This window comes from Falco rusticolus, chromosome 2 (assembly GCF_015220075.1).
Source record: "Falco rusticolus isolate bFalRus1 chromosome 2, bFalRus1.pri, whole genome shotgun sequence".
Classification (NCBI taxonomy): Eukaryota; Metazoa; Chordata; class Aves; order Falconiformes; family Falconidae; genus Falco; species Falco rusticolus.
In genome coordinates this window covers 58,752,384-58,779,987 of record NC_051188.1, presented here as the reverse complement: position 1 = coordinate 58,779,987, position 27,604 = coordinate 58,752,384, and the positions used below count along the sequence as shown (strand labels likewise).

Genomic DNA, 27,604 nt, shown 5'->3' with positions numbered 1-27,604 from the left:
TGTTTGGAGTAGATCAAGAAAAGGCCCAGCAAGGCTTCTTCTTGAACAATCTTCTTATCTTTCATTAGAAATTATACTATTACTTTTGTTTAGTCATTAAGTTGTTACTGGTGACTGAAATTGCTAAAATGCTGGCTCTATTTCCTCTATATATGATAAGTTATGATAAAGATTTCTATTTCATTAAAATCAGATTTGCTGATTGGTACAGTATGATGCCCTTATCTAGGTATTTTTTTTCTAAAAAGAAATAAATACAATTTTGCTGGCAATTTTCCTCCTATACTTTCATTTCTATAGACAAAATGGCCATTTTTTTTTTCAGTTTGCTAAAGGTGCTGATATTTTTCCAAAGGAATTGATATGCAAGATTGATCATACTTGCACAACGTACTGAGAGATGGCTGTTTGTTACTCCTTTTTTTTTTTTTATTAGGAGATTCAAAATAATAAAAAAATATTTCTATGGGAAGTTGACCTACCTGTATCCAAGGTTTTAGCAGTCAATTTAAAAAATGTGAGTGGCATCAAAGCAGTATTCTTTTGTATAATATAATTGTAAGCAAAATAATTAAAAACTTACCCATATGAGTTATACTTACAGCTTGATATAGTACCTGTATAAAAATGTAGTGGTAAGCAAATTTCTTTTACACAATAAATGATGATGTGTAGATTGTTTATATTTGAGTCTTTAAAGCCCAGAAAGGATTTTTTTTTGTCTTGAGAGAGAGAATATTGGTCAAGGAGCTATGGTTCACAGCAATTTGGCTGCCAGTATGTTCCATTTGTAATGACTTCTGTTCTTCCTTTTCAGTCTAGCATAGACAGGACTGCTTATTATTTACAGAGCACGGTTTGGATTGCATCACAGAGAGCTTCCACTCATCAAGCTGTTTCCTGGTACTAATTTAGTTCTTCCTTCCTACATCTGTAGCTAAAGCAAGTTTCTGTAGTGCTTAAACTAAGGCTGGAAATAAGTCCAAAAGCTTTGAGATTTGGTGAGGAATTTTTATTTTCTTTTAATTTTTTAAGTTTAAGGCTTACCTGAATACTGAAGGGCAACATGAGGGATGCTTGGAGACTTCTAGTAACAAGTCCCGATATGGGGACAAAATGAGTCCCAAAGGACTGAGTCTGAAGAGCAACCTTGTACACCAGTAGCAAGCTCAGTTTCAAGGTGGATGGCTTGGGAAAAGTGAGCTTTGGGAAGGGACAATGTTCTGTCTGCCTGTGTCCAAGGCTAAGCAGGTTTAGGGGCTGATGTGACTGGAGAGCAGTTTCAGCAGTCTCTCTGTCTAGTCCAACTATTCTGTCTGACTGGATTTGTGCACCGAGTGATGGCTTCGTAGTCACTTTTATCCAGGTAATAGGAGGCTGTGGAGAAGGGTCATTAACCCAGTGGGTGCTCAAAGTTCTCAAACACTGAAATACAGCAGCTAGACCTCACACCAAACTTCATGAAGTTCCAGGCTTTCTGGGAGGCAATTTCATAGTAGTCTTATTGTGAAAGGATCTGACACGATCCTACCACTGATACAGGCATGTCCCTCTCCTTAATTCATGTGCAACTTTGCCAGCTCTGCATGGCCAGACTGCATGGTAAATCATATCAATTTACTAATCAAGGTGAACAGTAGAAAGAAGAAAAAAATTAAAAATAGGCTGGATTTGTATCTGACTTTTCATATGACCGTTCTCTTACACATTCTGAGTGTCCTGTGTACCTGCACTGGCACCAGACTGTTAGGCCCTATGTATAAGTTTTCAGTTGCATCATCCAGACAATAAGCATTACGTTAGTAAGATACTACATATTCTTACATGAAAACTGCATTTATATAATAGTGTTAGACTGATGGGAATTTTAGGGGGAGTTTAATGAGCCATTTGAATATTGAGATTAGAAGGTGATTGCTGTAACTCTTGTAACTGTGTCTAAGAAGATAATATTTATTATCTGTGATTAAACCTGTGCATTGCTTAAATGCTTAGATTTTCTTTCTGTTTCTAAGACAAATGGAAACTTCCAACTAGCTAGGCTAATTCCTAGCTAATCCTTCTGCAACTTTCCGAGTTGGTTTTACAGCTATCTATTTTTTCTTCCTAAGCAAAAGTCTGCACTTCAGCTTAACTTCAAAGTACCTGTAAAAGTATCAGTGGGTAAAACATATCCTTTGCAGATTTTGAACAATTATATTATTCAAAAAATGATACAGGCTCCAGAAGTAAATATCCTGTTTATAATTTTTTACCTTGATGATTTAATTTCTTATAACAATTTTATAGAAGCAATGCAAAAGTCACACATTCATTGTCATAACCATCATTCTGAGAAAAAGAGGAATGAAGAAATTCTCATTTTTTGCATCAGAGCACCTATGACTTGAAATTATGACTGAAAAAAAAATCCCATGTGAATAAGTTCGTGATTTTCTTAAATTTACTTTAAAATAACAGTTTTTTTTAAAGAAAGTAACAGTCTATCCGCTATCACACAGGTGTTGAAAAATATTACTACTATACAATTTTTACTCAGCTTTTGTCTGACACCAAAACTTCCAAGTTCTCACAGCAGTGAAAGTAATAAAAGAAAAATTTGCCAGTATGTGTTGCAAGTTATTCCCATCAATGTATCTGTGGATAACTAGAGTAACAGTGTCCACTGCTGGCAAATCAGATAATTGCACATTACAGCTGTTGAAGGGTTTCGATGAGTTAAGTTTTGACTATGAGATAATTTATAATTTAGGTTTGTAGGACTGTGTAGTAAAAGCAGGTCACTGTTAGGACTAGTCGTGTTATTACTGATAATAGTAAATGCTATGGTATTTGTATTACTACCAGGAATATCAGCAGGGTAATATGACCAGGTATTGCAATATTTTTTTCAGGACTTAAAAATAATTATAGTATTCATTCTATTCTAACTTTCACATCTTCAAAATAAAGAAAAAGTAGTAAAAGTATTTGAACTTTTTCTTGTTGTTTTAATTTATGTAAATAGCTAGATGAACAAACAGAAGTTCTTAAATCCCTTTTTTTTTTTTTTTAAATCAAAGTATTCATTGCTGGTTTTGCTAGACAGTTTTTTAAAACATACAAATGAAGTATAGAATAATGTTTCTATTTGGGAAGAAGTAAAATGGAAACATGCAGCTTGATATAGCAATTACCACTAGTAATAATGAAGCTAGAGTTGAAGTAGACTCATTATCAAAGAGAGGAGAAAAGGCTAGTATTTAAAAGGTTATTTTAATCAATATTCTTCTGGTGCCTTTTTTAGTAGATAATATTTGTTTGCATCCATTGCTTAACAATAGTATAGCAATGCAAAGAAAACCTTTCAATCAAAGAAAATAAAACTGAGTGAAAGATATTAAGGAGAGAAAAGCAAAAGTCGCTTGCTATGCTAATATCAACTGCATTATCATGTCAGATACTTCTGAATATCTAGATTGACTAAAAAGAAGCTAAGGTGTACTTGTTTTCAGAGGTTTACATCTGTAATTAACTTACTCCATTCAATAGAAGTAGTAGAGAATGCACTTGATTTTCTCTTTGTTTGGAAAGAGGGAGAGACATGTGGCTTTTTTTCAGAGGACATTAGCTGTGTCTGAACCCCAAAGGAAGGGTTTGGGATGTCTCTATATGAAACGGCCGCAGGGGAGACTAAGGCTTACCCTAGGGGTGAATGTGGCATTGTCCATGTTTACTTGTTCTTCCTTCAGAGACCTACCTTCTCCTGGTTAACAGTACCCAGAAAAATGCTGTATTCCCTTCCCTCTGGAACAAGAAAAGAACAGGATTTTAGGTTACAGGGCTTTTTTTTTTTTTCCCCTTGCAAATGTCTTCAAAATAGTATCAAATGAATTGCAAAACAAGAGTTATTTGAAAATAAACGGTAGAAGAATTGTAAAGAAAGACAGATGACTGTAAAAAAGGTTATTTTTGCCAGATGAGTTACGCTGCCAATTTTATGTTAGACAGCAGAAAGGAAGACTACTTTTTTCCAAAATTATTTGCCAGGGAGTGTCCTTCATGCTTTCTTCCACCACAAAGTGGTATTGAGGGTGTATGGAGGGGTGGGTGTGGGAGTGCGTGTCTATGCCTGCAAGTACACAGGCAACCATGTTCCAGTCCTTCCTGACACTGGTGACAATCACTTTATGTACTTATAGGATCATTGGGTGTGTTTTAAAGGGAATCGTACTTCTGCTTCTCAAGCTAGTAACTTACATACTTCTGCTCATGCTGTCTTTTCTGTTCAGTGTTTATTGTAATGGACATAATGTGCTTTTTCTCCTTGGTCTCTGTGAGATGACCAAAATCCAGCACCTGCCTTGTTATTAATGTCCAGAAATAGAACACATTTTTTCTCATATTGCCATATGTTTTCATATCTGTTCTGAGGAAAGCAAGAAATCCTTATGTAAAGATTTAAAATTAATATTTTGGAGGACTTTAGAAAAACACTGTCAATAAGCTTGGGCTATACAGTTTTTGTGTGTGTGTATATATATGTATATATAAATGATTGGATGGCATTTTGGATTTCCTAATGATTTCAGACAGAAGACATAGGTTCTGTGTCTATGTTGGGATTTACAGGTCATATCATGTGCAGACAAATTACTTTTAAATGATATTCAGACAATGTATCTGAATAAAAATGTCTCCATACCAAATGCCCCAAATTCTCATAAATATAAAAGTGTCCTCATGTACATATGTGTAAACATTTTTTATAAAAATTTACATATTCATACATTTTATGCCTGTATATGTGTTGTGTGTATGTATGCGCTGATATTACTAATTTCCTTAACAAAAGGATTAAACGATTTGATTCCTCTATGAAGCTATCTGTTGGAAAGTGAACATCTAATGAACCAACAAATATTGTGATGTAATGTCTATGAAAGGAAATGTGATGTAAATGTGATGTAATGTGATGTAAAGTCTACGAAAGGAACAATCCCTTGTGTGTAGGCTGGTAAACGTTCCCCAAATCACTGTTACTCACTAAGCTGATTTTTTTCCCTTATAGTTAGAAATTTTTATATGCATGGCTACTTTTCTATAGGCCATGCTTTTTCCAGAACTTGTGCAGTAAAAATCAACGTGTGTTTAGGATAGTACCTGTGATTATTCCGATCAAGAGACTGTGAGTAAGTTCATTGCAATCTCCGTAACTTTTTTTCTGTTCTAGGAGTAGGAAACCCTCACAGGAGACTGTTGTGTAACAAGGTGTAACAGCTTACATATAGTCATGCTCTGCCAGCTGTACTGACTCCGTAGGAAGTTCACTGTAGGTACCAAATTTCTCAGGAATTATGTTCCTTTTTTATTTCTGTAGAACAAAATTAAGCAGACTCATGTTACAGGCAGTTTCAGTTACTTGGGAGAATGATAGCAAAATCTGTTGCATATTTCAGAAGTCAGGCAAAACAGAAAAGTCCTGCTGTGGCTAGATAAGCAAATGCAACAGATGTTGTTTTAAGCTGTGCAGACGAAAAATTAATGAAGAAGCTCTCTGCGCTGTTTTTAGGTCTCTCAATCTTAAACTGCTCTGTACATCTGTGTGGACTAGAGATGGGGGCAGGGGGAGGTGTTTTTCTTTAGTGGGAGTTGTTCTGGCTTGTGTTGTCAGAGCCTTGTCTGAAGCACTCTGGTGGCAGATCTGTTATTAGCTTTAGTGAGAGCTAAATAAATGCAATGTGTTTCTGTTGATAGCAATTAAGAATCTCTCTCTAAGGAGACTATTTAATTTTTTAAGTTAAAATCACGTATGTATGTTGCTGCAGAAACCACAATGTATTTAGTTTTTAATTATTTTCATAGATTTGTCCCTGAAAGTGACCTTTATTCCTTTTTTGTCATTGTTGTTGTTAACTGTTTAAAAAAGACTTGTCAGAGTTAAGTTTGGGCCTGTGTGAATTATCCTGGAGAGACTCGTATGGTCTGTGTGCTGTTCAGATTCTCCTGTCAATCCAATTTATCACTTTTGTTCATGTGGTCTCAAAATAAGTGGTATCAGAAGTAGAGGACAGACAAAGTGAAAATTAAAGAGGCATGAAAAATGTCACAGGAGGTGTGCTAACAGTTAGGATCTGTAATCACGTGTCTTACTTTGCTGAAAGATTGATTGTTAAAAAGTGTAAGAATCTCCATTTGCTTTTTGCTGTTGAAGAACAAAGAATTAGCTAATGGAATTGAAAATTAAGCTGTAAGTGATTAGAGCAGGTATTTTCCTTGACACAGTGCTATTTGTGAGTCTCACTAGAACAGTATAATCAATGCAATTTAGCATTGGGAAGGAGGAAAGCAAAGTCAAAAAACCTACAAAAGTAAACCCAAGCAATTTGAGAATTACATAATTTCTAAAGAAGAAGCCAATATCTATTCAGTGATGTCCTATTGGTCATCTACAAGATGATTTTATTCAGTTCTCTAACTGAGTTTGAATCCTTACTAGTATTGAGGTACTCAGTCCTTTAAGTTGGAGACATATTCCATGTAATGTGTGAAAGAAATGCCACCAGTCAATGCAAACAAATATTGCACTACCTAAGCCGTTGACTCTGAGCTTGTATAGGCATTTGTACTTCCTTAGATGTTACGTATAGTAATGGTTACATTTTGATAGTTCTCTGCCCAACCAGTAATCTAATGTAGGAGTTCCTTGCATGGTGAATTAATTTATTCTTGCATATACACTAATTATATTTTAATGGTTCTTCTTATGACTTGGATACATAAAGTCGAGTAAGTCCAAACCTGTGAAGAAGCTGGCTAAAATATGGACAGTCCTTTAAATGACATAGTGGAAGCTTGCTTTTATTTAAAGGGATTCACTTGATCTATCTAAACAATTGACTATATAGGACCTCCTATGGATTCAGTAAATTTTAATAGGTATGTTGAGACTGAAAACTAAGTGCTTTTGATACAGAACAGTGTGAAAGCATAGATATTCTCTGAAGTATATTAGCAAGTTTAATAAACTTTGTTCTTAATGCTCTTCAAAGTCTATAGTCAACAAACATCAAGTGCTCGGGTTGTTAAGGATTTTAAGTTACAGCTTCACAGTGCATTGTCTTCTGAGGGGTTAACAAGAACATATAAGGACAACTATATCCAGGCTAACATAAAAGAACATGTAAAACTGACCTAATTTAAACTGTTTCAAGCTCACTGTGCAACCATACTAGTCTTATTGTATAACATGGAATGCACATAAACGTTCTGAAAAGGGATTTCTTATCTATGATTTAATATGTTCATACAGGTATGGTCATAAAAAATATGACCTTTTATGTTGACAAACATTTTTCTAGCTTGTTAATTTTTTAGAAAACTAAACACCAACCTACAGAGTAAGCCATTGATTGTATTTCTTTCATGTTGTTCAAGTCATTAATTCTTCTCTTGCTCTAGCTTTGTCCCTCAGGAAAATTAAATCAAGACTTGGAAGTTACTGTTGCTTACCCACACCCACCCTCCACACCACATATGTACACATTGCGTGCCTTGGGCAGATACTAGTTTGTAGTTATATGAATAATCCTATTTGTAGAATTGTATCACATTTTCTTATGATATCATTTTGTGGGAGTGGAGGGGTGGGGTCTTAGTATGCAAATTAAATTTAGACACTTGAATTATGGTCCACCAAAATTACCAGCAACCTTCAGTTAATTTTTGATCAGTACCAACAAATGTTCAGAATCACAACCTTAGCTGGAAATAGCACTCTGGTAATCACTCTGCTGTCTTATCAAGATCAGAATGTTGATTAAATTAATCCATCAGAATTTATAAACGAGTATTTTTTCAATGCTGAGACATCTCTTCTTGGAATGACATTAAATTTTCCCAGTGGCCCAGATGTACTCTTATGCACACCTTGCAACTGTAATGCCTAAATTGGTGCCTTTAGCTCTAAAGTAGCCTTTCCAGTTTGAATGGAAGTTTAAGGAGAAAGGTATTAATCTTGCTTGCAGCTGTAGCACATACCATCTTTAAAAAAAAAAAAAGAAAAAAAAATAAGAAAAAAGGCCTTTTTAGGGACATGAAATGATGTTCAACTCTAAAAGAGTCTGGGAGAACTACTAGGTTCACAAGACTTTATTTATGTTTTCTAGAATATACAATAGGTTGACTTTACAGCAGCTTATTCTAGAGTATTTAACTGGAAAAGCAAGCTATGTGTGCCTGCTGCTGGCAAGCAAGTGTAATGAAACCTTTACTAGACCTCAAGAAACTAAAACATATTTAGTACCAATGTAATAATCTGGCATGTTACACTTGTAGAAAATATATGCTTGTGAGTGCTCTGGAGTATATTTCTTAGGGTTTGATTTCGTTTGTTTTGGTTTTGATATGATGAATGGTTTCAGCATATCTGGGAGGAGAAAATGTGGGTGGAGTGTGTGTATGTGGGAACATACCTGTACATTCTTGTTTCTATTGAAACGGCTTATGAAAGGAAGAACTCTGTAGAGTTTTCATGTCTGCATTGACCAAAAATGACACAGGGTGGGGGTGAGAAAAGATAACACAGTCCTTAAACTGTAAGATTGACATTTTCAATTCTGTACATTTTGTAACCTGTGGATCTAGGTAAGGATAGAATATAAAGCATAGAATCACATTTTTCCTAATGGTAGACCTTACAAAATGATTTTATGTATCACTAGTACATGTATATACACAAATATTAATTGTGTATATTTTAATATTGAACTCTGATGCCTGAAAACAGCACATTGTAATTTGCATTTTAAATTAGATGAAATTGAATGTGGTTTGACCCCAGTAATACAGCACAAAATAAATTTAAAGAATGTTTCATACCCTAGTATATAATAAAGCAAGTATTCCATGCACACTTTATATCTGTTGCATGTTTTGCTCTAAAATTCATTCAAGTAATTTTAAAGATTCTAAAATGTATTTGTTTTATAAAACTCCCGAAATACATTATAAATTAGCAATTAGAACTGAACAGATGGGAAAATAGAAAGTATTGAAAATCCCTTCTCCCCCTGTTTTGCATTTAATCATTTGGTTTCATAGCCAGAGTTCTGTTAGTCAGAAAGAAAATTTTATTTTAATATAGCAAATATTGTAACTAAGATATTTCCATTTGTCCTAAATTCATAATCCTATGCAGTTGCTAGTCTTTAAGGTAGCCGCGATGTTCATACTACGATCCACCTGCTAGCAAAACCTCCACTTTGCCAAGAACTGCACGCACTTTATTACCGGTTAAGACAGCAGATGGCTCTCTTGAGTTTTCTTTGCGAAACCTCAAGCAGTAAACAACTGCTCTGCATTTCCGAGATCCGAGTAGAAAGCCACTGTTTTTGATTTCTGGAGTAAGAAACACATTTTCTCTTGTCTGCAGGCATGCTGCCCATTTTCACCTTCATTCTTTCCTTTCTTTGCCACCACCCCAAGCATCATATCATTGAGAAATGTCAGTGTGTTTTGGCAAAGGCCCCAGTATTTGAAGGAAACTAAAGAAAAGGAACAATAGTAGTAGATAGTATATAGTGAATAGCATCACTGGATAATATGAAGATGTCCTTCCAGCAAAAGGCAATGGGGAACCTATATCTTTTTGGAGAGACTTTCTCATGCAGAAGTTAGGGCTGTATGTATTCCACTCCTAAATGCCTTTGAAAAATAAAGGCAGTGGAGGGTTGCCCTTTATTTCACGCTGCTCCCTCTCATTCATTCCTTTGTTTGCAGCCTGGAGCCAGGCCGAGCAGGAGACCTGGGGCTGTGTCCTGTCACCTCCCCCGGGGGTGGCAGGGGATGTCCCAGGGCCGCTCGGCTGTCCATGGTGCTGAAGGCAGAGACCGCCCGGGGCGGCCGGGCCGGGCCGGGGCCCCGCTGGGGCGGCGTGCGTGGGTGCGCTTCTGTCCAGAGGGGCCTTAAGGCAACCCTTGTGTCTTGTCCACTGCTGGGAAGTAAGAAAAAGGAAGCAGTATGCAAAACTGCTACAGTGAAATTTAAATAAAACAAAGCAAACTCTCTGTCTAATTGCATTAGTTAAGGTAATTGTAACTATTGCAAGGAAATGGCTGCTCTGTAAAAATTGCCAGACAGAAAATCCAATGCGTTTTAGCTGAATCTCTTTAGAGACACTTTTAAATAGAATTAAAATGTATTATCCAGATCCGATTGTGCATGTTCTGCTCCTAGTTGGTCTAGTATTAAGAAAAATATCCCTGTATAAGGGAGTTCCCACCATACACTTTTGCCCTCTGTATAAAAATAGCCTTCTGTAGATTAAAGAATTTAGGGAAATAATGGTCAATATCGGAGATGCTGAAGCCTCTGCTGAAACAAGAACCTACCCTTCCCTAGGAGGTTCTGTATTGCAAAGCACGGAATTATTCCACATGTATATTTACACTTCAAAGACTTTTTTTTTTTTTTTTTTTTTTTAAGAATCATCTAATAAGAAATTAGAGTATTCTGAAAACAGCATAAAAATGAGGTATTTATTACATGGTATTTCCCTCTGTGAGCATCTGCCCTTCTTCATAGGGCAACTGCAATTTTTCCTGTGTAGCTGCTGGCTTCCCTTTTCCACTTTCCTCTAATTGGTTACAACTTTGGGAAGTTTAACCATTAGGCTGGCAGAAAGTAAATCCAAAAAACACTGAGCTTCTTATTTGAAAATGGAGAAGACCCAACAGAAAAAGATAAGGAAAGAAATAAGATGTTCTATTTTCGATGGTATTTATTATCTGCAGTGTCTTGTGAGCTCCTTGGGGCAGAGAGTCCTTAGGTATTCTGTATCTAGTGAGCTTGGTTGGTGCTTGCTCAAGTGCTCCAAGACTATGAAAAAAAATTAAGAAATAATTCTGCATGTGCTGATGATCAATACATCTACCTACTGCAGCTGTTTGTGGGTGCCCTACAGAATTCCTTCGGTATTTCTGAAACCTCAGTAACCAGTTTGCACTCAGAGTTAAAAGTCTGCTGTTGCTATAACATTTTCTCCCAAAGAGCCCGTGTTGGGTTGGGTGGAAGGTCCCCTTAGCCTCGTAGGTGTGTTTCTTCCTCACGGCTCTAAAACCTGCGCTTTGCATGCAGTAAAGACCCCTCTCCTGTGGGCCCACACCCCTGCCCCGTCCGTGCCCGGGGTGAGGAGGGGCGGACGGTTGCCCCGTCCCGCAGAGGGGCTGCGCCGGGCGGCGGGCCCTTCACCTGCCCCCACAGCTCCCCCGCCCGGGGCACGGCGACAGGTGCCGGTGTCACCGCCGAGGGCGGCTGCCCGCGGGCAGGGCGTCAGGGAGCCGGTGCGAGGAGGTGGCCGGAGGGTGCCTGCAAGGGTGCCCGGCTGGGCGGCGGAGGACGGGAAGGGCCGTACGCCCCTCCGGCAGCGCCCAGCGCCCCGCTTCCCGAAGGGGGGGGGGGGGGGGGGCGCTCCGCATCCAGCCAGCCAGAAAGCTCAGGGGAGACGAAGGCAGCTGGCGGCGGGTGCGCCGGGAACCCGCTGGTTCCCACCCGAAAACGGCATCAGCAACACCGCTTCCCTCCCGCCCCTCGCCCCCTTTGCTTTATTCCCCTGCCTTTCCCCATCCCTCCTCCACCCCCTGCCCCCTCGCCGCCCCTCGCCTTGGGGAGGAAAAAAAGCTCCAGCGGTGCGTGCCTGTGTGTGCGTGTGCGTGTGTGTGCGTGCGTGTGTAGGGGAGGCTGGAGCGGGGTGGGACTGAAGAGCCGTGATTACAGCTCTCCCCCGAGAAGAAGATTGCTCTCTCCAGATGCTGATTTCTGAAGCACTTGGCAATCACCGGGCAGGAGCCTGGAAGAGGCGGCGGTAGCCGCCCCGGCCGCGGCGATGGCAGCGGCGGGCGAGCGGGCGGTGGCGGCGCGGGGCTGAGGGGCAGCGCCGGGAGGCGACGCTGCCGGCCGGACCCGACCCGACCCGACCCCACCGGGCGCGGCTCTGCCCCGAGTCCCGCTGGCTCCGCGCCGCCGGGCCGCCCGCAAACACCCTCCGCCCGAGCAGGTGCCCCTGCGCCGGGGGCAGGCCGGGAGGGGCGGCGAGGCACCCATGCGGTGACCCGCGGCGGCGGCGGCAGCTCCCGCGGGCCACGGGGCGGGGGTGCCCCGCTGCAGCCGCGCCCCGGGCCGGAGGAGGCTCCCGCTCGCCCGCGCTCCCGGGGATGGGTCCCCGCCGGGGCTGAGCGCCCCGCCGCCGCCCGCCCCCCTGCCCGTCGCGGCGCCGGCCGGCGTGGGCGACCCGGCGAGCAGCCATGGCAGCGGCCATCGCCAGCGGTTTAATCCGCCAGAAGCGGCAGGCGAGAGAGCAGCACTGGGACCGGCCCTCGGCCAGCAGGAGGCGGAACAGCCCCAGCAAGAACCGCGGGCTCTGCAACGGCAACCTGGTGGACATTTTCTCCAAGGTCCGCATCTTCGGGCTCAAGAAGCGGCGGTTGCGGCGCCAAGGTGCGTCCCTGTGGCCGGGCCCGCCCGGGGGGCTCCCGGGGGGGCGGGCGGGAGGGGGCAACCTGTGGCGAGAAACTTCCCGGGCCGGGCGCCGCCGCGGCAGCCGGCGCCAACTGCCGCCCCCGCTCCTGTCAGCGGGCGGCTCCCGGCTCCCCGTCAGCGGGCGGCGGTTCTGGGAGCTGAGGGGCGCCGCGGACCCCCGCACCCCCGGGTCGGGACCTTGAGGGCCCGCCTTGCCGCCCGGCTGCCCGCGCCGGTGCCGCCCGCTCCGCCCGGTGCGCCGAGGCCGGCGGGGCCAGGCCGCCGCGGAGCTGAGGTGCTGATGGGGGCAGGTGGGCGCCGGGGCGGGAAGCCCCGCGGGGGAGGCAGCCGGCGTGGCGGGAGCCCTGCCTGCCGTCCCGCCCGTCCCCGGCTCGCCCGTGTTTTCCCTTAAAGGACAAGGAGCACACAGCGCGGAAAGCTATTTAAAGTGTCCGGGGTCGGGGAAGCGTCGCTCGCCGCTCCCTTCCTAGAGCTGCCCGCTTGGCTTCGGCAGGCGCAGCCGGGCCGTAGCGCAGGGGTCCCGCTCCCCGCTGCCCGGGCAATTCCCGGTGGCCGAAGTGGGAGGCGCAGGGTGGCCGGCAGCCGTGGGAGAGCTGCTCCGCACCCCTGCGGGGTCCCGGGTGCGGGTCTGCCAGCCCGCTGACAGCCTCGGGTCACGGCCTCATCATACAGACGAACAAGTTTTGCAGGCAGCTCTTCTTTGGCGTTGATGGCCGCCAGTCAACCGAGACGACTAAAACTGGTACCATGATGACTGCATTTTATCCAGGACTTTGTATCGGAACCCTAGAAATAAAAGGAGTTAAATGCTATCGCAATGACTTCTTTTTTTTTTTTTTTTTTTAATTTATTTTGTGGGATTCAACTCAATACTCAACAGCGTTCCGAAATGGTCATGACTTGTTTTGTAGTTGCCCTCAGAAACAGGTCGCTTTAGAGCAAAAGTATTGTGTCATGAGGAGTGGAAATGTTAACTATCACTTGAAACGTGGCCAATACCTACCAGTCAATGGTAAGGTACAGACCACCCTCTGTTACATTAGAGAATGCCACCATGTGTTGTAGTTTGGTATGGATACTATAGCTCCTCTTTAGGTTGGGTTGGAAGATAATTTTAAGAAGCGTAATCGGGGATCTGTCCTGATTGATCCTTTCAGCATTTTTTCCTGTGCTTCATACTTGAAATAGCATAAACTGACAAAATCCATGCAATTTCATTTTTACACGTCTTTATTACTGCAAGTATTATTTCTTGTAACTCCTATTGCAAGCTAAATCTTGCCATTTTTAGGTAGTACAGTGATATAGAGAAGATCAGTGAGAACACGTCAGTGGCAAAATCTGGGGTGGCTTATTTTTAGGCAGCCTGCATGTGTGCTTAGAAAGAAGACTAGAGGACTTGGTTTGTGATGGTGGATTTATATGTGTGATACTTGTTCATGAGAACAAGTTTAGAGGGATTTGCTAACTGAGCAATTGTTCCCAATCACCTGTGCAGTCTTATTTGCGAGAAAACTCTGTATTTGGTTATATTACAGTTTGAGGAGATGACTGTCTCACAGCACGGAGATGGCAAATATTTTCTTAGGTAGGAAGGGTCTTAAAAGATATGTCAGCTCATCCTTTTTCATTCATTCATTTTTCATAAGGCACTTTGTGACATTCTTGAATAAGAGAACTGGATTAGAATGTAACTCAGCTGTTAACCCATAACACTGGTACAAAAGATTTCACTAAGAATAATCAGAACAAGTGGTATTCGCTATAAAGTCTGCAGCATCAGATCCCTGAGTTTATTTTCTCTAAGAATTCCTCACATGGAGACATGGTGATATTTATCCATTGATTTATGTTAAAAGTCTCAGAATTACAGTGCATCTGTAAGAATTCCTGCTGAAAATGCTACCGTTCCTTTTACTGTATATGTTCATGATGCGTGAAGCGATACATGGAGTACCTGTGGATTCAAAGTTGCATGCTATTTAGGAGGGAAAATGAAGAAACAATCAAACAGAAGCCATTATTTCAACAACTTATGCAGAATAATTTAGAATGAATAATTATTTGGGAAAACAACACATTTTATAAGGCTGAATGCTTTAAAAGTACCTTATATGAGTTACAAAGTGAACATTTATGAGTCTCTTTTTAGTTTTCCTAAACTAAGTTAAATGACCACTGAATACTTCACTGAAATCACACTGTCAAGCCCATTAAAGTAAGTCTTTGCCAAAGAAAATAGGATGTATTTCAAGACATCTGTTGTCACAAAGGTGCTACGGGATTTTGACAAATATACCTTGTGTAAATGACATGCAGAGTGTCACAAGAGCATTATGAAAAATAAGCTAATCAAGGTACGACAGACTGTCCGTAGCATTCTCATACAATTAAATGGAAGAGTAGAAGTGTACGTAAGTATTTGTTAGGTAAAGCAGTAAAAGTTAGACTGTATTTCTCATGGAATAAAAAAATATTTTCCTATGTACTTACATATGAAAAATAAATGTCTTCCCATCTCTAAAACAGTCAAGCAGCAAAAGCTAGTGTTGCTGCTTTTTAAATCAAAAATATACATTTACTCTTGTATGTACATGTGTATGTAAATTAGATAAATAGAAATGCACAATGTGTGCACACTTACCAACATATTAGCCAACTTTTGAAAATAGTCTTTATTTTTAAAGTCTTCAGAAAAAATACCTGTTAGTACTGTTCTTGTTCAGTGGGATTCATTTGTGAACAATTGGAAGTTACTATGAATACACAACATACTAAAATCTTAGGTGTCCCCAACTGAATATAGATTTTTTTCTGCCATTGTGGCTAATTTTCATGGTCTTTCCTTTAGGGGCATACTAAAATATCAACAGAAGTGTGTATTGGAACACTAACATTTGGGAAGGGTAGCATTAAAGATACAACCAGGAGCTCACTCAGGGTAAAGGGTAACATTTGCATTTGCTTATATGCTGGCTCTAAAGATAGATGCAATGGTAAACAGCTTTTCTAAAACTTTGATTAATGAATTAAACTGGCAATGTGATTTCTGTGGGAGACCTGTGTGATAATCTATTGAGTCGATGAAACCAGTTTCATTTACTGGACATCTTTGATTCATATTGTTTAGTATTATATTTCAAATTTATTTCATCTTTATTTAATTCTACCTGCCATCTGATGAAGAAATCACTGTCATTAATTTCCAGATAGCCATGAAGCCAAGATCTTGCCTGACACTGATGCCAGACATCAATCAATTATGAATCATCCTCTCCTGGATTAGAGGTTGTTCAGTCATAATGGTTTAATTTACATTAATATAATCACAAATGGGAGAACTGACAGACAAGATTTTGAGTCTTCATGTGAGATAACCTTACACATCCTGGGGCTACTCAATAAAAAAAGAAAATAAATGTCAGTACTTCACCTAATGCAACTACAGTGTGCAGAGATTACAAAAGTATGCTTGTCACTAGCGCAAATTCAAACTTCTCAGCCTGTATTTTCATCTAGATATCTAGCTTCTTTGCTAATCTGAAGAATCATTGTTTGGTTAATTAGGTCCCTTGAGAGTATTCTACTGGAAAATACTCAACATTTTAATGTATTAAAAACCAAGTGTGATGTTTACTGTTTCTGTGTGGTAATACCACATTAAGACTTCTAAATTTATCGAGAGAGTGTATGGATTTTGGAATGACTTGGACTCTGATTTTGCTCATTAGTATTTATGAGAAAAAGAGACCTAGGGAACATGTTCAGAAGATGCACTGATTAGATTTTATTGCCTCTACAAAGGTAATTTAATTCTCCAAAGAAAGCATTTTTTGAAAATTCCTTAGTATATTAGCTAATGTTTTGCAGCCAATGTGGGAGTGGCCCATAATCTCAGATGTAAGGTAATTCCCCGTATACGTAGTGCCATAAGTAGTTTTTAGTTCTCCTACTTGTGGAACAGTGTAAGTGGAACTGAATGGTGCACATGGGTGTATGTGCCTCATTTCCTAAAGCTTAAGAAAGTGCGTTGAATCCCTGTCAGTTAGTTCCAGCATCCATTGATCTGACTTGCTCCAAGTTGCAGCAGACCAAAACCTGTAGCTGCACTTTCCTATGTGACTGACCTCAGAATTAATTCTCCTTGGCAGTTCACTAAAGACGAGAGCATCTAGGTGCAAGACCATCTAGTTTTCTGGTTGCTGAACTGATGTTACTTATTCTTCACTACTTTTCTTCAAATGAAATTGACTAATCCACAACCCTTTTGGAACTACAAACCCAGGCTTAACAGGATATATAAGAAATTTTTAATATTTCAAAATTTTTCCTTCATTGCTGCTAATCTGTTCAAAGGACTGCGTGATCATCACACACTGAAAATGTGTAAATATGCTGTATCTCATGTAAAATATTCTAAACTTATTTTAAATTTATTTTGGAACACGTGGTTTGCTAAACTCAGGGTCAAGTTTTCTTTCCTGTGTGTTCAGTATTTCACATATACCCTGTGCTTGCTAAGGGAAGCTTTAAAAAAAAAGTAGTAATGTCTGGAATGTAATTCTCTATTCTGAATTGGTCTTGGTGGCTCTAAAATTGATGAATGGGATGTTTTTGAGAGGAAATGGGGAAAAATAACTTTAAAATGGTAACATAATTTTAGCAACTATTGATTTTTAGAAATATCTAGAATACTGGGCATTTAACATACATGTAGGGCTGTATCTGTTATTTCAGAATATCTCCTGTTTAATGCTAAACAAGTAGAAAAACTTAACTACACCCATTGTATATCTTAAAATGTGCTAAAAGTAGATATCAGATAAGTTCAGAAAGCAGAAAGTGTTTTATAAATACTCTAAGTGTGGTACTAGTTGCAAGTTAAGATTTCTTTGACGTTTCTTAAAGGTTTCAAAGCTGTTTTGGCTTGAGTTCCTTGCTTCTTTTGTCTATAAAGTATTGTGTTTGGATTTTGGGGGGCAATTCTTTCTTCCTGATAAGCATTGGTTTTCATTTATTTACCTCAGGAAGTTTGCATATCTGGAGGATATGTGAAATCGGAGGAACCAAGATTTTACTTTTCCTATATACAAACATTGCTTTTCACTGCCTTCACTTGGTAACTGGCAATTTAACTCTTTGTTAGCAAATGAACTCTTCAGTCTTGAGTGATCTTGCTGGATCTTCAAAATTCAGGCAGCTTCCATCCACATATAGTGAACTTTTTTTGTAAGGTATATCAGTTATTGTATCTATTAAACGTATTGTAGAACTACATTATCTGGTTAATAGAAATATAAAGGGAGATTACCATATATGTGGTTTCTGATTCATGGTGACATAGTGATAGAAAAGTTCTTGGCAAGGTCAGGTTTCTATACTGTATTTAAAGACAGGATTCTGTCTTTTAACGATATATAATCTATTAGTAGATGTCATTTTCTGAGGGTATTTCAGTCTGTTAATTTGAATTAAACTAAACTGAGTGCTTAAAACTCATTTTGAATAATGAACTTTCAAGTCAGCAGCTTATAAACAGCAGTAATTAATTTTAATACAGAGCTAACACTCCGGAAGTTTATTACAGAAAACTTTGTGGTTAAAGTCTTTTGATTTAGACTCTAAGCATAATTTAGAAAGTTGAAGATACACAACTGTGGATACCCATTTTTCGCAATGAGTAAATAGAGGCCTATCTTGCTTGGTCGTATGTAAGCTCCTTTCTATCTGGGGCAAGCATTAGAGTTAGTGACAGATGGGAAGATACACCCCAATGGCATGTAGTCTTACTGCACCATCAGCTTTTTCTGAAACCCTTTGAAACTGGTACATTTTTGTTCTCAGGAGCTGTTAGTGCTAATTCAGATCTTATGCTCAGCCATACACTGAGTGGTGTGAAAATAGAAAGAATATATGATACTACATTCCATGGTAGAAAGGGATGAGAAAATCAGTAAAGCTCTGAATTTCTTTATTGTGACATAAAATCAGCAACCTGCTTTCATTGCATCGTAGACCATAACATTTCTGTACATTAGGGGTTTAGTTTATCATTTCAATTATATAAATGAGATAACTCGATTATATCAAGTTTGGATCTTCCAATACATTATCCAATGGGACTGAAAATGAGGGAACATACCCTTTCCTGGTGCCAAGAAAGAAACTAGCTGCTTTTGGTGCCAGGATTTAGGAATACATAATTGGATCAAGTTAGAGACAGGCAGGAGTCAAGTCCAGGACTCTCCTATTCTGACTGTATGTTACAAACGATAGATGCTTTCAGCATATCCTGAAATAGATGACATTACTTAAATTTACATTTCTATAAATAATCTATAACTAAAGAAGATGGAGAATTTTGCCGTTTCAAAGGAAAGTTAATGTAAGACTGAAAGAAGTAAACAGTAAAAGTTTCATATGAAATTTAAATAGATGGACTATGTTGGGAAAAAAAAAAAAAAAAAAAAGAGAGAAACTTGTTCCCTTGAGGTTTTCAGGATCCCAGGTTGTTTTGGTTGTCATTTCATAAAATCGTGAGTACAACCTAATAAACATGATATTGGTTGTTCATATTATATGAAAAATAGATTTTCATAAATGAAACTAGAGAAAGTTGACTGAAATAGGAATGTGCAGTACATCCTTTCTCTGGGATATAAAGTATAATCTCTAGGATGTAACTAAACAATTTAATTAAATCTGTGGTCTTGAGTCTAATCCCTTGCCCAGGTAAAGAGGTATTGAACTTTTGGCATCTGAGCTACTGTGCTATGAAACTGCTGTAAATTGAATCAAAATTGGACTTCTAATTGGCAGTAATGACCATAAATAAATGACAGAACACAGAATTTGTTTAAAACAAATCAAACATTTTATTTAATGTAAGAATAATTCAGTATTATGGAACATAAGCACGCAGTCTTTTTCTCTCTGTAGAAGTTATTAAAAAAGGAAAGTAAAAATAAAAGTTCTTCTTAATTAACTATAATTTCTATTGCAAAGCGTGCTATTTCTGCTTTATTTTGCAAACTCCAAGATGTATCCAATACACTAAGTGTAGCAGCTGCTGCTCCAGCTCTGGTACTGTGAAGCCTGGCTCCAGAAAGCATGTAGTTTTGGTTGCTAGACCATTTCTAGTGTTTGTGTTTGTTTTTTGTTTTTTTTTAAATGCAAATGAGAGAAAGGAAGTAATGATTTTTTTTAAATTAGTCTCCAGTTTTTAATGGTTCATTGTACAGGTAAACCTGAGTGGAATTTCATGTCCTAATGAAAAGCGACTTTTCAAGCCTCAAGGCATTTTTGTTACTGAATTCCGAAGTCACTCAGCAAACAACAGATATGTCAGGCTTAAGGAAAGGTCAGCATATTTCTTTGCAGTGGAGATACTTGTGGAACTATGAGCCTGGAGGTGGGAGCTGGTCTCGGGGTCTCCATTAATGCAGTAATACATTATATATATTTCTAATTTGGTTTTGCTGAGAATTTGCACTCCTGAGTGTTATAGAGAGATTCACTTCCTTACTTACCATATAAAGCTAGAGCAATAGAGTTTTTTTACTAAAATTACTATGCTTCTATTGTCTTTTCTGTAATGTGAAAGAATTATTTGAAAGACAACTATTTACTTCAGAATTCTGTGAACATTTATGGTTTATATACACCTACTTATATGAAAATATTACATATCTCTAATGCCTAGATTATATTGGTGCTCTTCTTTAAAACGTATATTCTGTAATGAAACAGTGAATACTTAACCAACAAGAAGTCTATTGCAGTATGATACTTACATTTCTTTCCAAATCAGTGTTTTTCGTATAAAAGCAGACTTAATTTTTGTGATTAGAACAAAGCACATGACGTTTATTGGCAATTCATAAAGAACAGTCTATTTGCTAGAGCATAAATAAAATAAATATGTTTTTATTTATTTATTGGTTTAATCCATGATCACTTTTTCTTTTTTTTTAAGAGCAGCTTATGACAAATTGGTATCTTCATAAATGTGGTGAAGTAAGGTTTTTCTCCAATCATTCTTCCTTGTAACCTAAACTTTTTAGTTCATAGATTATAGTTCATAACTGTTCCAAAATCTTGCAACATTTACTGAGTGTTCAGTTGTTCACAAACTTACTACTTTATGCATTGTGAATATCCCATCTTAAACAGATGCTCCTTTCATTTTCATCTACGTAGTTTATGTATAACTGAGACTTGAATTACTCTACCTTAATTAGTGGTTTGTATCTCTTAAAATGAAATTCTGATGAGTTGAAAAATTTGCCACTAGAATCTGTATACCAGTGACTATGAAATAAATGAACTCTTAAACTTCACTGCTCTAATTTCTTTCACTTTTCTTGCTGTGTAATCGGAACTGTTCCTTCTTTGTAATCTGAACAAATACACATGAAATGTGTAGTATTTTATTCCCAAGAGCATTTTAAACTGTTATTTAATCCAACAAAAATAAGATTCCATCAACTATGGAATTTCTATGATGTAGAAACTGGCATTGCAGGAAGGGCTTTTTTACAGCCTTTTGGATTTTAGCAAGTCTCCCCTTGTGTCCCCTGCAAGTCTTGTCTTGTCAGAGCTCTGTCCAGGCTTGTAGCTGGAGGTATAATTATGGCATCAGTCCTGAAGATCACCCATGCTTGCCTTCAAGCAAGTAGAGCTATGATTTCAGGTGGAAGACTTAAGTGTGGTTGTCTACCCTTCTTCTTATGTAGGGACAGACAAAATTAATAATGGATTCTTCCTGCTATTAGTTCCTTTTCATTATCTTATGAATTATCTTGGACCATGACTGTGCCAAGAGGTAGGACTAATTATAAAATAATACAGAATACTACAGAATTTTTTTTTAATAGGAAACTGTTCCTGGGGTTGAAAAGTTGAGAGAGATTGATCTCTGCAGATGCAGGTAGTCTGAAGAAATGCAAATCTTTGCTGTTTCTAGCAAATAGTATTGAACTTAGCTTATGTATGTTTTAAGGATTTGAAAAAATATATATTTCTCCTAAGAAAATCCCTAGAAAATTATTAATAGTGAACAACATACATTCATAATGATCAGCTCTCACTACCAAGCAAGTTACTTTTTCATCTGAATAGCTTTATTTGGATAATAATTTTTGTGTTTATTAAAGACTCCAGAGTCTGGTGCAGAGATTATTTATACCATTTTTATAAACATTAAAAAATGAAGACTGTAGTGTTAACTTCCTTTCCAGCATAGTTTTGGCTTAAAATAACAGTCTGGATTCTGAGAAGCTTTTTTTTTTTTTTTTTTTCTTCTCTGAAGGTGGTTTTGTGCAGAGATTACTTTATGGCTGAACACTTCTAGGCATTAGGTTAGTAAATCCCACTCCATTATTGCTTCCAGTTATATTTTAGTTTTCTGACAAAGTGGAAATAACTGTCATTCTAGTTCTTGTGTCCACAGACTTCTGCTAAAGCAAGACAGAGACCTGTTTCCACAGAGCCTCAGTAATGATTTTTGTGGCAATATTGAAGGAAAAAAAAAAGAGATAAACCTTATTGAATTACAGCTTTAAAGGTCAGATATCCCCAAATTTGCAATTTGTGTACAACTAAGAAATTTAGCATTTAGCTCTTTTGTAGATGTAAATTTATTCATGAAATTCTGTGTCTAAGTAGCTTATATATGCTAAACAACTGCAAGGTTGTGATGTTACAACCCTAAAAACAGATCTTTTGATGTAATGCACATGATTCTGGAAATCTGTAAAAATTATATGTAATGCTCTGTATAAAAAGTATGCTGTTGTAAGCTCTATGTTAAATGAGGAAAAAAGTTATGCATGTAAATAAATCAAAATGAGTGGATGGCTCAGAATATATAAATTACAGCATTTAGAAAACCCTGAATGTTACTAGTAAGCAGTTACCTTTCTTTGGAAACAGTGGATATCTGTAGAGATAAGATGATTGACTCCAAAGCACAGAAAGAAAGAAAAACTAAGCCATTCCCATTAGCCATACTCTAGTTTGGGACTTACAGAGAGGTATATCAGGACTCTCAGACATTTTTGTCTCAAAAGCATGTCGCAGTTAACAACAGAGAAACAAAGACTCATCAGGTTTCCTATGCGGTTAAAAGGATCTAAAATCAGTGTAGGTTAACCCTGAATGATCTGATTGTAGTTAAACCAAGGTATGAATAGTCATCTGTATCTCGTTGTTGCAGTAACAAAGTAGCAGGACCAAGCCAATAGCCATCACAAGGTCACTTAACGGTACAAATCAATCAACCAGTTATCACCCTGTTTACCAGGGGTTTACGTTGCAAACATAATGGTTGAAATGAACTACTGGCATAAGCAAACATTTCTGTTGAGTTACTGGGGTAGCTTTCTAGGTCGTTGGATGGCAGTGGGCAGGTCTTATTCAAAGTTTGTCAGTGATAAACAGTCAAAAATTCAGGATCTGACTTGCTGAAACTCTCTACTTGCAGAGCTCCAATAATAGCAGCTAAAAAAACATGGTTTGAGCAGCCTGAGTGGCACAAGTATGAGGAACATAGTGAATCTTGTCTTAAAAAATGTTTATGCTTAGAGGTTCTTAACCGTAATTTTGTCAGCTTGTTACCAACTTCACACAGTATTGGTATTTTGGTTTTCACAGTTCGCATTTATTTTGAATATAGGGAGGGATGTAAGGAAGATAAGCCTGTTTTCTACTCTTTGCAAACAAATGGGTAGGTATAAGTAGTGTAAGGGTGAGGTATAAGTAGTTAAGTGGGGAATGCATTGCTGGTAAATTGCTGATGCTATTATTTCAAAAGCACTCACTACAAATTTTGGCTAAACTTTAACAAAATTCAGTCATGTTAAGGTGTAGAAAGGATAAGTTGAATGCACCTGAGCAACCTGCCTAAAGATGTAAGTACTTCTAGATTAAATGGATTTGTAAAGACAATGTGATTTTTAAATTTTTAATTATTTCTATCCTGATATTAATATCCATCTAGGACATAATTGGGGTTGTTTGGAGCAGTATCTTTGAATTTATGATTCTTACTTATATAGTCGGATTAACTCCAGTTCATAATTACAGTAGGGAAACCAGCCACATTTGAAGCCTGAAGCAGCAAAAAGGTTTTGCTTCTTTTTATGCATTTTTGTTGCTGTTAATTGTATCAAGGATGACACAGACTACTACAGACAAGACCTGACATAGAAACATTCTTTCACTATTTGCTATTTATTTTTATTATTTGCTCTGTTTTATATGAGATGCAGTTAGGTTTTGATTGTGTAATAGTTTGTATGTGTCATGGAGTTAGTTCCAATTGATTTCCAGATAGATGTTTGCTATTACATAGGAACAATTTGGGTGTATGCTGTTTACTTTCCAGGGTAGTTCAGATGTGACACCAGAGGACTAATGGCGCAACTCTCGTCCTGAGTCCAATAGATTGTGGCATACTGAATTCTTTTTTAGGGATATGTCATAGCTGTGTAGGAGGTGAAAAAATGTTTCTTCACTTCTGCCATAGTATCAGCAATGTCTCGCACAGTGGCTTTAATATGTTGACAGCTCAGTGAGTCCTGAATGCCTCCATTTGGCTATTGGGTTGAATTTTTATCTTTTATCCCTGTGAAGGTTTTGGTTGGTTTTGGTTTTTTAAGTAACATGACAATTACACAGTTTTGGACTCTTCTGTTTACTGCCATGGAAACAGAAAAGTGTCTTTTGGGGACAACTATTGAAATACCAATAAATTTTGTCTTGTATCCCTAGTTGAGCTTTGAGAGAACATTTTCATGATGTATTGGACCTTGGTTTTTCTGCATACTGGATGCAATTGAGCTTTCTGCATTTTGAGTGTCATGGCTAGTTATGTTTATTCTGTCTTTGTAGAGAAGCACTGGATCAGTGTTTTTTAAACAGTTGAGAGGCACTTGATCAATGAGCTCATTCTGAATATTGTTAGTTTATTTATTTATTGGTATCTAAGCACCTATTTCAGGGGAAGATGAGGAGATCGACCCCAATAAAGAAAATTATTCATTCAGACTCTGTATTTTGGGCAAGCTAGAAATTTTCCTATTTGCATTCCCAAAAGGGAAGAAGAAATATGGATTTCTATAGCTCTGAAAACCCTTTGCCACCACCTTTGCCTGTAAACTTTAGCATAGATGCTTTTGAAAGGGAACAGGATTGTTTTCCAACCATCCCAACACTTAGCTGCTCAATCCTGCCATTTGGGGTCACAGGGATTATGTGCTGCTATCCTTCTGCATTGTGAATGTGAAACTGAAAGAAGGTTAGCCATGAGGCTGTAGCTCAGTCATTACAGTTAGATCAACCAGCATTGGATCTCGCCTCTTGCTCCAGTGGGACCAGGGGAACAGGTGCCATAGGGCTTACACGCTGCTTGTGTAACTATGTGCTTGCAAATTAAATCAGAAAAAACAGCAGAAGGGAGGGAATAAGTTGTTTTGACTATCCTAGCAACAGGATGCAGGTATAGATACATAATAAATGTAGATCAGTTGTGATATTAGATGTTATGGTTGTGCTGGATATTTATGTGACAGTTGTGGCAAATATATACAGTTGTGATGTTGCTTCCATGAGCATGTGGACTCTAGAGGAGAAGGATATGACTCTCTGATGTAGGCAGGGCCATAGTTATCTTTGGCTGTGCTGTGACAAAGCTTAGACCACTGGAAGGCATGTTGCCTTAAGCCCACACCTGGAGACCACACAAAACTCAAAAATAGAGCAGAAGTGGTTTGTGGTCTTCTTCATAAGCAGCTCCTAACAGAAGGACATAGCAGTGCATTGGAAATTACTCTGGCTGCTTAAAAGCTTCAGCCTGGAAATCAGAGTAGTAGTAATATCAACAACTTATTACACAAAGCTGTTCAGAAAATGATTGTACTGTCATCTTGGAAAACAAACTGACATTTAGGTTTGTGGATTTTTTTCATTGCAGAGCATGCTATGTTTTCTGTTTTGTCAGAACGGCTTTTCCATTCAAAGCCTGTTTTGACAGACCCATCTTGACTGGGCAGTACTGTATAGCCATACTAGTAAGGCACCTGATTACCTGAGGGGGACACCCCCACCCCCCCACCCCCCCCGAGAAAAAAAAAAAAAAAAAAAGAGCTATACATATATTGTTTCATCTAAAAATCTATGGTAGGTATACAAGACTTATCCAGAAAGTACTGTAACATGAATTATTCAGGCTTTAACTTTTATTAGTTCTCAAATGTCTTTTATCTGCCGTGATCCTGCAGTTTCATGTATTAAAACACAACCAAGGGGAATAACAGTTGGTTTGTGACAACCAACTACCTGACAGCAATTACATGATTTCAGTCAGTGGAGTGGAGCTGGCAGCAAAGTCAGGCTTCGCTATGCGTGGAGAGACATTTAAAGATGAACAATATAGAAATGCAGCCAAACAGCTCTGAACTTTGGGTCTATTCCGGTATCCTCTGTGTATTTCACTGTGTTTAATTTTCTTACAGCTTTCTGCTCCTAAAACAGACAGATAGCTGGAATTGGTTTCAATTGTAAGGGGAAAATAAAATATAGGCAGTTTGTTCTGGGATTGCAAGTTTGGAACCTGCTAATGACTATAACCAACTTTTGTACAGGTTTTGGTAAAATCAAAGACCTTGATTCCATTTTGCTCATTTCTGTATCTACAGAAGTTACATGTATCTTTCAAGAATGAGGCTTTAATTCTAGGACATGAAGCTGCAGAACTTGCTTCTGGTTCTGAGTTCACCGCTGGAAGTAGCAAGGAAGGCTGTGAGAAGAGCTGTTACAGCACATTAGAAGTAGCCCTAGCACTAGTAGATATATGAACAGACTTTTTGATAGGGAAAAAGTGCATTTAGTGCTGTGCAAAATAACTATTGATGATTCTGATGTCCCTCTGGCCTTGGTTAGAATTTTAGGTTTTAATAGTGGTATAGCTTTAACTATGGAAACTTCAGAGCTGCTAACACTCAGGACTTTTATGACCCTGTCCTTTATACCTGTGCCTGACCCTTTTCTACACTACTGCTAAAATGGACCAGTGAGGAATGAACAGGTAAAAATTGCAGTGTGGTCCGTGCTGTCAATTTTGGTTTAGTTTGCCTAAGCCATATAAAGGCAGCTTAGTGGAATCTTTAGATGAGGTAAAATATATGACACTGCCTAAAATCCCCTAATCACCTGGAATGGGTTGTCTTCATTTTTTCATCACTTCTTTCCATTTCCAGACATTTTTCATCCCTGATTTCTTTTCAGACACACCTGACTGGTAATGAAAGAATATTGCATTTCATTCCTGATGGTCTTTAGTAGGTGCATGAAGATCAGATATTGCAAGGGAGACAAAGCTGAGGGAGGATGGATAGCACCACACAAGCTATGTGAGATATAGTGAGGGACAGTGAGACCTGTTTTTATAGAGAAGGTTATGTTCTTTATACTTACGGGATTTGAAGGGGAAAAACAATATATATGTGGGTATTCTTCTATAACATGGGTATTCTTCTATTTGAGAAGCCAGGATGACCGTAGTACTAATTTAATGAACTTTTAAAGAAAAAAACATTCTAACAAATGTGTCTTTCCAAGTAATCTTGCAGATACAAGGTTACTTAGCTCACAGTTTTGAAAGAGGAACAGAAATATTTTCTGCTGCAATTAAAGACAGATGATTTTGTCTTTCAAAAGGATAAAACTATCTCTACAAAGACTTGTCGTTATGTTAAAGTTGAATCAAAAATACATCTGCTGTTATGTACATGTTCACTTTTAATATAAAGAAAGATACCCATGGATTTGTTTGAATGGAGTCTTTAAAAAAAAAGAAGACAGGCTATTATTTGTCTCAAAGAGTCAGACTGATTTAAAATATAACTAAAAACATTCTGTTGGTGGAGGTTTTACTGGATGCTTACTAAAATGAGTCATGTTTGGCATGCAGACAAATTTCAGTATGTTGCATTGGTCTTCCAGCTTACATTCTTAGAGGAGTTGCACTATCAAATATAAGCAAACATGCCAAACTTCAGACACAGAGGCACAACAACATATTAGGTTT

General features: G+C 38.7%; 1 protein-coding gene across 1 annotated transcript in view; it reads left to right on the top strand.

The window, feature by feature from the left end:
• Positions 1-11,766: 11,766 nt before the first annotated feature.
• Positions 11,767-27,604, top strand: part of FGF14 (fibroblast growth factor 14) — a 140,371-nt gene continuing 124,533 nt past the window's right edge. The window contains exon 1 of the mRNA XM_037378053.1: positions 11,767-12,474. Coding sequence (XP_037233950.1) covers positions 12,282-12,474 — 193 coding nt within the window. The 5' untranslated portion in view covers positions 11,767-12,281. The remainder of the gene's footprint in view (positions 12,475-27,604) is intronic.